Source organism: Bidens hawaiensis, unplaced genomic scaffold (assembly GCF_021521415.1).
Source record: "Bidens hawaiensis isolate Kalapana, Puna unplaced genomic scaffold, B.hawaiensis_p1.1 tig00009342_1, whole genome shotgun sequence".
NCBI lineage: Eukaryota > Viridiplantae > Streptophyta > Magnoliopsida > Asterales > Asteraceae > Bidens > Bidens hawaiensis.
Window position 1 is genome coordinate 107,989 of NW_027504984.1, and position 13,928 is coordinate 121,916.

Sequence of the window (13,928 nt, forward strand, 5' to 3'; positions counted from 1 at the left end):
AGTGATTTAAGATGGTGAAACATTTCTCATCAAAAGATAATTGTAATATAACCATGAACTTTACTAGACTAACCCACATGTTTTATATAATCATCAAGCAAAACAAAGCTTCTTCATAGATTTTAGATGGTAAAAGGAGTTTAGCTCATAATGAGCATGATGATGAACATTAAGATGAATGATGATAACAAATACATGATTAAACTTGGAACAATCTAACCAATTGTAGATGAATCTTTCTTCTTAATGATGGTAATGATGGTTGAATGATGATGGTTGATGGTGACGACCTCCAAGCCTTCAAACTCTTCACTAGATCTTCAAAGTGAGTGTTAGTGTGTGTTTTTATAAGTGAAAACCGGATAGAACTCTTTTCAAGGCACACCAAATGAGTGCAACATGAGCCACTATTTATAGGCAATCTGGAGTGAGAAGCATGGCCCCGTGCTTACGTAGGCACGCCCCCGTGCTTTTTAGTGACATGTGCTAACTCTTTTTGTCGTTTCTAGAAGGTAGGCACGGCCCCGTGCTTCCTGAGGCACGCCCCCGTGCTTTTTAGTGACATGTGCTAATTCTTTTTGTCGTTTCTGGAAGGTAGGCACGGCCCCGTGCTTCCTGAGGCACGTCCCCGTGCTTTTTAGTGACATGTGCTAATTATTTTTGTCGTTTCTGAAAGGTAAGCACGGCCCCGTGCTTCCAAAAGCATGGCCCCGTGTCCAGCTGTTCACTATTTTGTCTTTTCTCAAAAGTGACCAGAAGCACGGCCCCGTTCTTCCAAAAGCACAGCCCCGTGTTTCCTGAAAGCACAACCCCATGTTTCCTGAAGCACAACCCCATGTTTTGCTGTTTTCTTTGGTTTTTCTTTGGCTTTTCATTCGTTTCTTCGTTTGAGGCTTGGATTCACCTGAAAATACATTTTAACATGATAAGTAGTTATTTTAACTATATTATACGATAGAAGTTGCAGTTTTTAGAGATTATTTGATACTAAAAAGATGTATATTTTTATATACATCACTTAATAATCACTAAACCCATAAACCTACTTCCTTAACAAATATTTCACAAAACACGATACATTCAATATATATGCATAGGTCAATATTTTAGTGCGCACCCCCACATAAAAAATCCAACAAACCATATGCACATATGGCAACACGTTCTCACTGCTAACCATTACACACCACACCAGACACTACAAACCAATACGAGGGATAATTTGCGCGAACCCGCAACAACGTGCGGGCACTTTTGCTAGTAATATAATAATATAAATCAGATTTGCACAATGGTCCTTCTAGTATAAATATGGGAATAAAAATGGGTTAAAGGTTTGTTTAGGGTTAAAACTGTATACATTCCGAAGTAGTTTTAATAATTCAATAAATATAAAAACAATAATATTAAAATAATAATAATGACTCGATAAACATGATATCTTGTTAATAAAATTTCCCGAACATAAAACGGGTCGGGTAACGGATATAAATTTTTAGGTGGAAAACCGAGTTGTTATACGTGATGCCGGCGTTTTGGCTCATAACGCCAGGGGAGAAAGCCCCTCCCCCCCCCCCCACGTTTTGGGGTGTGATTTTGGTTTAGCGTTTTGTGAACAATGCTTGAATCGCACAACTTTTTAAAAAAATATATAAGTTAACATTTTGACCATTTGATAAAAAAAATTCCCTTTTTAAATTTTTAACACAAATCTCCTATAAAGACAAACTCAAACTTCAATTTTTATACACACTTCATCTACTAATTTTCTATAAAACACTCAAATATATATTCTAGATCACCAACCAATATGTTTCCCTACAACAATCAAAGGCTCGGTTTTGCTGCGTGTGACATTCGTCAATTTCGGGTCACTTTTATATTTGTTTTATTCTGTAAACCCGACCCGTTTGTAACCCGAACATTTCATTTTTTATATTACTAGATCATTCCCGTTTGTTCAATTTGAAAAACTCCTTTACGGATTCGAACACACCTTTAAAACGCTCAAATTACATAGAAAACGAACTTCCGGGACGCAAAACGAACCACGCAAGACGAGCTGGACCAACCCACCCCACCCCGGACCACGCCGCGCCACGCGGCCAGGGCAGAGAGGCTGGTCGCGTGGCACGAAGAGCATCAGGTCAACAGCTTCATGTTGTTGTTATTAGACCTCATGCAATCCGAATTTTTACACATTAGACCTCATGCAAAACCCTTCCAAGCTTACCTAATAAATACAAGACCCTCTGCTTCATTTTAAACCTGCTCATACTCAACTTTCTCTCCCAAATTCTTAAGATTAAAGGTTGTTCTTCATGCTCTTGGCAGTTTGACTTTCCAAAGTCAAACTGACCATAGTCTTTCATTTTAATCAACTTGTTAGCTCTTATTAATACTTGAAACTTGTCATACAACATATATATAATATACACCCCTTGTTACCTTTGGTGGGCACTTCTCCGGCTCGGTCAGTGGAGTGTCGGGCCTTGTAAGGCAAGGCTTCAAAGAGGACTCATGTAATCCTTGATATATATATAATTATATAACTTGTTTATGCTTACTAACCATGTTTAACTTCTGCTCATTTTAGTTTGTACATCATTATTATTGAGTTCCATGGTTATGGGTTTGTAGATGTGACATTCGTCAATTTCGGGTCTCGAATTGTATTCGTTTTGTAATATTTTATTGTGTAAACCGACCCGTTTTATAAACCGAAGCTTATGTTATAATAAAAATGATGGATTTTATGTTACGATATTGTTTTACACTTTTTGGGTCTTGAAAACATCCTTTTCGGTCCTTAAAACGCCTTAAAAATGACTTAAAAAAACTTTGGGGACTATTATTGTCATTTACCAAAAACTTGTTTGACCATTTCAACCATCACATGCATTTTTACCCTATTTGAATGAACCATACTCTTACCATTATAGAGCAAGGCTCCATACACCACTTTGGTTGTTCATCTTCTCCAAAATTTCTTTCAAATCCAAGTATTCATCTTCAACATTTTGCTATTTTGAATACTTAAGGTCAAACTAAAGCTAACCTTGTTCTAACTAATTCTTATTACTTGAAGCTTGATGTTGCAACATATATATAATACACACCCCTTGTTACCTTTGGTAGTTGAGGCAAGGCTTCATGTAGGACTTTCGTGGTTCTTGATATATATACACTTATATAGCTTGTTTGCACATATTAATCTTGTTTAACTTCTACTCTTTTTAGTTTGTTTGTCTTATTTATGAAGTTCCATGGTGTGGGTTTGTAGAGACTAGCCTCGGTTTAACCGTAAATAGTCCAAACCGTAAACTTGTTACTAGTTTTGTTAAATACTTGTTTAAACATGTTTAATGTTAGATTTAAGTTTTTTTTAAAATCATTTTCACAAGTTGTTTAATATTTGGGCATGTGGAAACCATCAAGGAACATATTGTGAGATGGAAACCGAACCAAACCGAACTTTTGTTTAAAGACTTTGTTGTTAACTTTTTGGTTGTAAAACTTAAGTATTTTCATTTGTACATTATTATACAAGTTCTTGGTTATTTGGACATGTGGAAACCATCAAGGAACGTATTGTGAGATGGAAACCGAACCAACCCGATTTTTACTCGCTTAAGACACACAAGTGTGTTTTTAGATATCAAGACTTGTATATTTCTTTAAAAATAGTTTACAAACAGATTTTAATTATTTTCTTAAGTACTTTGAAATGTTGGATCCAACTTGATCTCATAACATAGTTTGGACCGACAAAATCGAATATTCGCTTAACGTGCGTTGTTAGTTCTAAAATAATAGAACTACATACTTGGTTAAGTCTTACTTGATTTTATGAGTTATCTCATAACATTTAATATTTTGGAAAGTTGACTTTGGGTTTGACCAATTATCAAGACCCGAACCAACAACCCGAACACTCGTTAAAGACCCGTTTTAGTATCTTTATCCCAAAGGAACTTGCATTTTTGCATATTTCCTACCTTATTACTTAACATAGGTTAAGTAAATATTAAGGTTAGATACTTTAACCCGGTTTCGAGCATACTTACATTTTAAAGAACTATTGTTATAAATTCTTAATTATTTACACTTTAAATCTTATAATTTAAATTGTTTACATTTCTCATTATTTATTTTTACTTAAAGACTTTCACGACAATATTTCTAATTCAAGACTTCCTTTATTTAGGCCTTGTTCGTTAAACTCGTCGTTCCGGCAAATCTCCAAATTATCATCTTTCAAGTTTATTACTTGAACGTGAGTACTTTCATACCCCATTTTCAATCTTTTGTTTTGGGGGTGACATTTCATCTTATCTAAACTAAATGTTTTATACTTGAGTCTTAAACCACAAACGTTATTGTATACCTTATTTAAACAAATGCTCGATTTGGTGTTCTATGATTATATACCTATGTGTTTATCGCTTTTGGTTGGTTGATCTATAAAATCCTAGACTATTTGGCATCCCCTTATAGCAGAAAGGTGTCGTTAACGTAATGCAATTAACGATAACTGTAAAATCCTAGACTATTTGGCATCCCCTCATAGCAAGGTATCGCTAACGTAATTCTATTAGCGATCTTATCTATTTATCCAAGTTATTGCTTTTATTTATTGTTTTGTATACAAGTTTTGTGGCTTTTCTTACTATACACTTATATGTTCAAACTTATGAGCTGCTCACCAACCTTTGTGTTGATAAACTTTATTCTATGAAATGTTACAGGTTTGCATTTAGGTTGATTGTGGAGCTTGAAGAAAACGTCACAAAGGCCTCTAGGATATTAGCAAAAATGAACAATATTTGATTTGCTATATTTTGTTATATGTTGTTGTATTGACTTATGAATATTGTTATGTGACATTTTTGATATTGTGAAATGAAATGAGTTTGCTAAATATTGTCGCTTTAAATAGTATCATGCGCTTATAAGCAATCAATGCACCCCAGCATGTTCCGCCGCCTTTGGTTGGGGTGTGACAATAGAGACTAGCCTCGGTTTAACCGTAAATAGCTCTAAACCATAAACCGGACTTTGTTTACTAGTTTTGTTAAATAATTGTATAAACATGCTTTATGTTAGATTTAAGTTTCTAAAATCATTTTTATGAGTTCCGTGGTTATGGTTTTGTAGAATCTAACCTCGGTCTTAACCCGAAACAAGATCCGAACGAAAACCGAACTTTTGTTTAAAGACTTTATTGTTGACTTTTTTATTGTAAAACTTAAGTATCATCATTTATAAATTATTATACAAGTTTCTTGATATTTGGGCATGCGGTAACCATTCTTGACCTTATTCCAAGATAACAACCGAACCCAACTGAACTAAACCGATTTCACTCGCTTAAGACACACAAGTGTGTTTCTAGCTATCAAGACTTGTATATTTCTTTAAAAATATTTTATAAACTGATTTTAATTATTTTCTTAAAGTACTTGGAATGTTGAATCCAACTTGATCTTATAACAAAGTTTGGACCAACGAAACCGAACATCCGCTTAACGAGCGTCGTTAGTTCTAAAACAATAGAACTACATACTTGGTTAAGTCTTCTTAAATTTTATTGAGTTATCTCATAACATTCATTATTTTGGAATGTTGACTTTGGGTTTGACCAATTACCAAGACCCGAACCAACAACCCGAACACTCGTTAAAAACCCATTTTAGTATCTATATTATAAAGGGACTTGCATTCTTGCATTTTTATCCACCTTATTACTTAACATAGGTTGAATAAATATTAAGGGCTAGATACTTTAACCCGGTTTCGAGCAAACTTATATTTTTTAAAAGACTATTATTATAATTTCTCAAACATTTACATTTTTTAAACCTTAAACTTTAAATTGTTGCATTTCTTATCATTTATTTTATTTAAAGACTTCCTAGACAACCTTTCTAATACAAGACTTCTTTTCATCTAGGCTTTGCTCGTTAAACCTCATCCTTCCGGTTACTCGTCTTTTTACCGATCAAGTTTACTACTTGAACGTGAGTACTTTTCATTCCCCGTTTTCCATCTTTCGTATTGCGGGTGATATTGCATACATATTCAAACTAAATGTTTTATACTTGAGTCTTAAACCACAAACTTTATTATATACCTTACTTAAATAAATTCTCGATTTGGTGTTATATGTGTACATGCTTATTTGCTAATGTGTTTACCGCTTTTGGTTGGTTGATTCAAAAATCCGAGTATATTTGGCATCCATTTATAGAAATGTGTCGTTAATGTATTCTTATTAACTATTTATATAAATCCGAGTCTATTTGGCAACCCCTTTTATTGTTTTGTATACAAGTTGTGGAATTTTCCTATCATATACCTATTGTTCAAAACTATGAAAATGCTCACCAATCTTTGTGTTGACAAATTCTATTTATGCAATGTTACAGGTTTGACTTTAGGTTGACTCGAGAACTTGAAGAAAAAAGTTATCAAGACTACTATGATATTAGCAAACGAACAATATATTATTTGCTATGATTGAATTCGGTTATTGTATGAACAAGTTATGTGACTTTTATGATTTTATGAATTTAAATGAGTTGATTAAATATTGTCACTTTATTAGTGTCTTGTGTTCTTGGGCAATTCGTTGCACCCCGGCATGTTCCGCCGCCTTTGGTCGGGGTGTGGCACTGCGTACGCCCGACAAGGCAACGCAAATAATCCCAACCCAAATAATCCACAACTGAACCCATTTACAATCCCGATGCAAACAATCCCGACCCCTCAAACCTCGTATCCGTTCGGCTCGCAAATGGTCTCGTACATACAATATCTAAGTTCTAGAGCCCCTAACCCAAATAGGGTGCTCGTTTCCAAAACCCAACCATGAATATGATGCCCGGTTCCGGTTCCCAACCCGACGACAAGACGGTGCCAGAGACACAAATCAACTCGGAGCCACAACTCGTCCCGAAGACTCGTGGCGGTTTGGGCCAACGTGGAGGCGGACGTGGGAGAAAACACGTAAAGAAACCCCTCGGCGAACCTCTGACTAAAAAGACCATTATATCGTGGAAACCCGACGAGTGTGAACTACTTGCTCGGGCGTGGTGAGTGATATCGGAAGATCCCGAGTGTGGTAAGTTTTTAAAAAATATTTTTTTTTTTGTTAATTTCTTAGAACAAACATTGAACTTGTAATATTGTTATTTTTTTAGCGAATTTTCAAGCATGGAACAAGACTAAAGATTTGTTCCACGAACTTGGCGGTGACTCGTGTCGGGAAAAAGATTCTGTAATTTCGAAATGGACCGATATATACACCAAATGCACGGCTTGCCATGCGGTTCACTCTCGGATGACTCGAACGTGGGGTAGCGGTTGCTCTGACGCGGAAATCATGTAAAGAGTGTTGGTAGAGTATCAACAGAAGTCGGGAAACTTCAGTTACTTTAACTGTTGGAAAACCCACCTGAGGTTTCACCCAAAGTGGGCCCTCATTACGGACGCCATCACCGAAAGTTTTAGGCCTAACAAAAGGTCTAAAACATCGTCTTCGGTTGATCCAGAAACGCCAAGTTCCGATGCTCGAAACTTCAACTTAAGCGATAATGAAGACGGGAATCCCTATGCGGATTTTGCTGAGATCCCTCGACCGGGGGGTAGAAGAAGCAAGGAAAGGGGCCGCGTCGTCGTCAGTGGGTTAGAATGCCGAAATAGAAAGTCATTTCAAAGAAATGAACATTCGACTCAAAGGTATACAAGAACTTGGAGCTCAACGTCTTCAAGTAAATTTGGGCGTCGTCGAAGTACTCAAAAAGAAGGAATTGGACCATGACATCGAGGTTTTAATAAACGAGTTATCCGAAGACGACCCGAGAGTCCAATCTCTAAAAGCAATTCAACAAAATAAGTTTTTTTTGAAAAATACAACATTTAGTCTTATTATTATTGTTTTTTTTAATTTAATGTAGTTTTTATTTATGAGTTTGATGTATATATATATTTTTATTTTAATGTAGTTTTTTTAATTTTATATTTAAATATATAATGAATTATTATTTGAAAAACAAAAAAGTGTAAAAGTGATTGGGCGTCACGTGGCGAATAATACCCAGGGGTTGGGCATTATGACTACACCCTCTTTTTGCAAAATACCATAACTCTGACTGGCGTCACATGACGCATAATGCCCATAGGTGGAGCATTATGACTACACATGGTCTAAGAACGTAAGGTGACAATGATTGCATGTCAATTCATGTATTGACAATCAAGCATGCTGTGCTCCGGACATCTATATGGATACAAGGCAATCCATGTAGGAAATGTTAGAACATTGCATTACAATGCTTTTACCTATACTATCTTTCAAAAGAATACTTACTCTTACATCGAAGATGACCACGGAAAAAAAATCCCCTTCATTGTGGCAAGGCTAGTGATGTTATGTAAGACATGAATCCAGTTTGTCTAAAGTGATCAACTCCTTACGAATTGATTAACGAAGGATGCATGACACATTCTTGCTTCTAAGAGTTTCTTAAACGTCAAACAAAGTTACGAACAATGGTTGTAGTTAAAATGATATATCTACTAGTGAAGCCTAGATTTTAAGATTCAAATAAGAATTATAAAACTTTTGTAGGGAAAATGAATCTAGACAAAACTTATAAAACAATTAAAAGAAACTTATATGCCATTGCAAGAAATTATAAAGCATGATGCGCCTAGATCCAACTATGTATAATTTCGCATAGGACGTGCACACGTAAGTTTTGGGTTGTAGGAAGGTTGATATTTCGTAGAGAAGATCAAGTTGTGTGTGTAAGTTTACATCCAAGATTAATACTATAAATAACACTTGAGCAAACATTATTGAAAAATAATAAGCATAGCATAAATACAACACTACTATTCAACAGAAGAAATGTGCAACTTATCTAATTCTTTTTGATAAAATTCCAACCTTGAATTATCAAGGCTTAGGTTTATTTTAAAGATGAAAACATTAAAGTTTAATAAAACGACACCGATTTTAAAAGTGTCCCTGAGTCTTCTTCTGCCACCATTCCATGAACTTAACCTGGGCAGCCATGGTGTCCAACTTGTAAAGTTGAAGTGAATGATTTGCAATTTCTTGACCGAAACTCATTCCAAACACTGCTCCTGCTCCCAATGAAAGTGCAGCACCTGCAAAAATAAAATGTCAAGTCAGCAGAGTGAAAACTGGCAAAACAAACAGCTTGTTGCTAGTCGAATACCTTTTTTGTTGACATAATCGATAAGGCTACTGATTCATGAAACAGCCCAAACAAGACACAAATCCGACAGAAACTAAGTTGGGTTAAAAAATGTGTACCCGTATCTTTGACCCGTTTATAATGTGAAATAGTATTTAGAATTATGAAAACAACCTAATGAAGGCCAGAAAATCATCAAAGCTAAATGGTTAAAATCGCATTTGAAGACCAGACCTTGTATTGCTCATTTACATATATGTAGTCAACACAATGAAACTTGTGATCCAATTTGCTATAAATATGTTGAAGTGGGAAAAAAAAGCCTATATGTTCAAGTCGGGGAAAAAAAAGGAAGCACGCACTGACTGACTGATGGACTGACAGACGAACGCACGAATGCATGTATCTCTCTCTGTATGTTTTGTCTGGTGTTCAATTTGGTCAAGTTTTGATCTTGAATTCTTGATCAATGTTTGACTTGGCTAGCCAAAAATTGAAAACCAAAGAACCTAAGTCAGACCGATGAATCAAAAACGCAAACTAACTATGTCAAAAAACGGGCCGACATGAAACACACCCCGAACATAACATGAATTAAGCGACACAAAACGAGCAGAAGACAAATTAGGTTGAGTGGTTGACAGGAAAGTGATACGGAATTATTGGGGCAGACCTGAACATGAGCCGAATTAAAAGCCTCAATAATAGATAATGGAATGAAACTTGGTTGTTAAAGTAGTTAATGAACTATAAGTTGGTTTCTATTTTGCACCTAGTATAAAGTTTGTTACACCCCTACGCTTTATGAAAATTCAAAGGAACTGTTGTTTTCCAACGAAAAACAGATAAAATGGGTCTAAAATACTCAGATTAACATCAAATGTTTAGATGCTTCTGGAATAGTTATCAAATGCGTTAGGCGCACTCAAGGCGCATAGGCACAAGACGCAAAAAGAGTGAGGGCTTGAGATAAAATAAGCGCACTTAAATAAAAATTAAAAATATATTTTGTACATGAAAAAATATACTATTCTTCAAATAAAATAAACAAAAGCTATTATATAACATTTAATATCATCTAATTAGTACCAAAAGTTCTAAAATAGTCAAAATTCAAATGTAATTCTACAACTTGAATAACAAAATGTATCAATATAATGCCTCTTGACTTCTCCTAGACCTAAGTTACAATAGCAACCCTTGCGCTTCTTTTGCTTGGCTTTTATGTTCTCATGTTCTTGGGATAGACAATGCCAAAGCGCTCGCATAGGAACTAGAAGCACATTTATTGAGCCTCGCCTGAAAAATGGGCCTAGGAGCAAGAAGTGAGGGCTTTTAATAACTATGGCTTCTGGGTACGAGTAATTTGTAACTGAATTGACATTATGACACCAAATGCGGAATAGCAAATGCTTACCATGGGGACTTTTGGAATATTTCCACGCAAAGGCGGCGGTTGACACGGCTCCAACTACGCCTCCAACAGCCAGAAACTTCACAGCGTCAGGGGTCTTTTTCAGCTGAAAATAGAAAAATCATTTCATACATTAAAAAGTATGATAAAGTAGTCACAGAAAGAAAATCAATCATACTGTCACCATTACAGAAAGCGTTATGATATATCATCTATATGGGTGTTTTACTAAGATCTAGAGATATCATGATTCATTGTCACGGATTTAGAACAGAAGTTTTCGACACAAAAACTCAACAATGGAGGCTTTGTTAATATGTTTTTTTTAAATCACATGTTCTTTTCAAAAAAAAACCATAGAACATTTCTTCACTGGATTCAGATGTTAGACTTTGTATATATGGTTTATGTTCGAGTCTCCTTATATATTCATAAGTTCGTTTTTTATCCAAATATGATTTTAAATATGTATTATGTAGATCCTAAATGTTTCTCGAGAGTGATTGATTTAAGAAGCATTTTCGAGTGAGTTCATACTTTTCATGTTTTATGAAAATGTTTGGATCATTTGAGCTTCACCACCGATATTTGATTGTGATATTTGTTATAGTTTGCAACATGTGCTAATTTTAGTATATGAACATTTTGCTTGTATAACCAAAGAAAATGTTGGGAGACAAAGTTGCAAGGTATTGACTTCTATTCAAAACCACATCAACTTTAAATTTGGGGTGCAAATAAGCCAAGTTGCTTGCGAGCTACTCGAGAGCTCGGATAGATAAAAAGCTCAAAACAAGCCAAGCTTTTTTCGAGCTGGAGCCGAGCCCGAGCCTCAAATAAATCTCCCGAGCTCGAGGTTTGTATGGAAAGCTCGTTTAGGCTCGTCGAGCCTTGTGTATTTTTAAGCTTTTCCTGTTTTGGACTTCTATGTATTAATTTTAAACTACACAACTGAGTTTGAGCCAAGCTTTGGCTCATTTAAGGTACTACCACGAACTCAAGCGGAGCTTAGACTCATTAAAGATTTTTTTTTAATATATAAAATAAGTTAATTAGTAAATAATAAGCGGGCTTGAAAAACAACTCACGAGCCAAGCTCAGGTTTTATAAAATAGCTAGAAACAAGCCAAGCTCGGGGTCGGTTTGTTTACACTCAATAAAAGTGTTGTAACTATATAACTCAAAACTAGCTTCGATTAGTAAACCAATAGTAACCAATCATCAGTCAACATAATAATAAATAATAATAATAATAATAATAATAATAGGGATGGAAGATTGGTCATACGACTGGACCGTGAGTGGGATCGGAAGCGATGAATTCGTGGACATCGGCGGCAGACCATGACGTCAGAGGGCTTTCGCGGCGGATGTACGGATGATAACTATCCAATATCCTGAATCTGTCACTCCAGAAGTCTTTCAATCCTTGCAATAACGATTGCTCTTCACTCGCCATTGCTTCTCGATCTAAAAGGAAATCAATAGAAATAATAATGGAGTAATAATTATGTGTTTTGCTGAGCCTTCGAACAACGGTGCACGGTTTGATAAAAAGCTCGAAATGAAACTTTCGACCCGAGTCGAGGTTTAATGAGTTTTGGGTATTTGGCTCGTTTAACGTAGTACATGTGCTTGAGTCGAGTTTAGGTATGTTTAAGGTTCTTTTTAAATATATAAAAATATTTATAAACATATGTAAACTAATTAATTAATAATAATAATAATAATAAATCAGTCGGTCCGAGCCTAGTTGAGCTCGGGCTCAGCTTGGATCGCTCACACAGTTACACCCGTATTCGAACCCCACTTGCTTGATATTTATGTTTTCCGGTTACTTTCTTTAGGGGTATTTTTGGATTTCACAAGTTGTAATAGATTTAAGATTTTATGATGTTTTGTAGAATGATACCATGGTTAATACACATGTAGAAAGTTATACTTGCTTGTTTGTTACACCATATCACATTGATTTTGCCCTCATACTATTCGATTTATATTTTACCCTTATATGACTATCAAAACATGTTTGACCACAATTTGCCTTAGCATACGACTCTATGATCATACGGGTCATATCACTGCCACGTAGGATAATTTCTATACTATAAAGGCTATCAATGCACATCTCCGTTATTGTATACCACCACAGACCCTCCTTTGTTTCTGTCTCTCAAAACTTAATATGAAATCTGAAGAGGATAGTGTTTATCAGATAAGAAACCAGCAGCTCTGAATTGGATTGAAGGGTGTGGAAAGTCGATTGTTTGTGAGGCTGTTATTGCTGAAGAGGTGGTGAAACTGAAAAATACAGTGGCTGCAGTTATAGAGCTTAACTTGCTTATAAACGTTGCGGGTTTACTTGGAGGGTTTAATGCTCATGTTTCTAATATTTTTTCAACCATTTTCATAGCCACGGGTCAGTTACTAGTTACTGGGCCAAAATATTGAGAGCTCTCATTGTATTACTATGGTGGAGAAGATTTGCATATTGTTGTTCCCATGTTTGCCATTGAGGTATTATCAACATTCGATAATCTTTTTTTTACATGCCAAATTTCTTGCTTTAGAAATAATTTGTTAGATGTTCATAAATTATGACAGAAAGTCTTGAATTTTATAATATTTTATTGGAATTAGGGATAATGGGTTTTCAAAGAAAAAATAATGTTACAAACCTGATTACTTGCATGTTTTAATCCATGTCATCAAGCTTATTTAGTACCAAACTTTTTAGTAACTACATGGAGTCTACTTGTGGCAATCCTAGGATTTACAAACTTATAATGTTGACTCTGTTGTCATTTTTGATGAAATCAAAGTGAGAGAAAGTAATGAAGAATATGCAAGCACTGCTGGTATACTTAAAACATTGTTATGTTATCACGTCATGTCTGAATATGCCAATTCATGTTGTCTTTTATCTCAAATTGGTTGAGCGGGTCAATCACGTTGCAAGTGAGGGTAATTTTGGATTTTGCATATTAGTTAATAGCGAAATGTTGAGAAGTTGTTTATGTATAACTATGCAATAATTGTTATGGCTTAGTACTTTAATCTACAAATGTTGAGATGAATAGTTTTTGGTGCTAAATATCAATAGTTGGTTGTAATTGCATTCAATATTCAGTTTATTCATGAACATTAATAGAAAATGAAACATATTAGCTGTCGAAGGTAGATTTTTGGTATGGGTCGTTCGAGCAAAAATGTAGTTTTTAGTAGCATGATGTGTGAATGCATAATCTCATCTTATCATTGTATTTTTTGTTTTGTTTTTTTTATTT

The 13,928-nt window shown here is 35.1% G+C and overlaps 1 protein-coding gene across 1 annotated transcript; it reads right to left on the minus strand.

Moving 5' to 3' along the window:
- Positions 1 to 8,939: 8,939 nt before the first annotated feature.
- LOC143609702 (succinate dehydrogenase subunit 6, mitochondrial-like) lies at positions 8,940 to 12,134 on the minus strand. Its single transcript, XM_077084385.1, has 3 exons — positions 11,930 to 12,134; positions 10,645 to 10,747; positions 8,940 to 9,177 (listed from the first exon to the last, which is right to left on the minus strand). Exons 1-3 carry the CDS (start codon positions 12,098 to 12,100, stop codon positions 9,023 to 9,025), a joined length of 429 nt encoding a protein of 142 aa, XP_076940500.1. The 5' UTR covers positions 12,101 to 12,134; the 3' UTR covers positions 8,940 to 9,022.
- Between the last annotated feature and the right edge of the window lie 1,794 nt (positions 12,135 to 13,928).

Bases quoted from the DNA above. Each gene is read 5' to 3' on its own strand.
- LOC143609702 (XM_077084385.1), bottom strand. From the start codon at position 12,100: ATGGCGAGTGAAGAGCAATCGTTATTGCAAGGATTGAAAGACTTCTGG. The intron at 10,748-11,929 runs GTATGACCAATC...TTCTATTTTCAG, and splicing joins ATCCCACTCACGGTCCAGTC to CTGAAAAAGACCCCTGACGC. The intron at 9,178-10,644 runs GTAAGCATTTGC...TTATTTTTGCAG, and splicing joins ATATTCCAAAAGTCCCCATG to GTGCTGCACTTTCATTGGGA.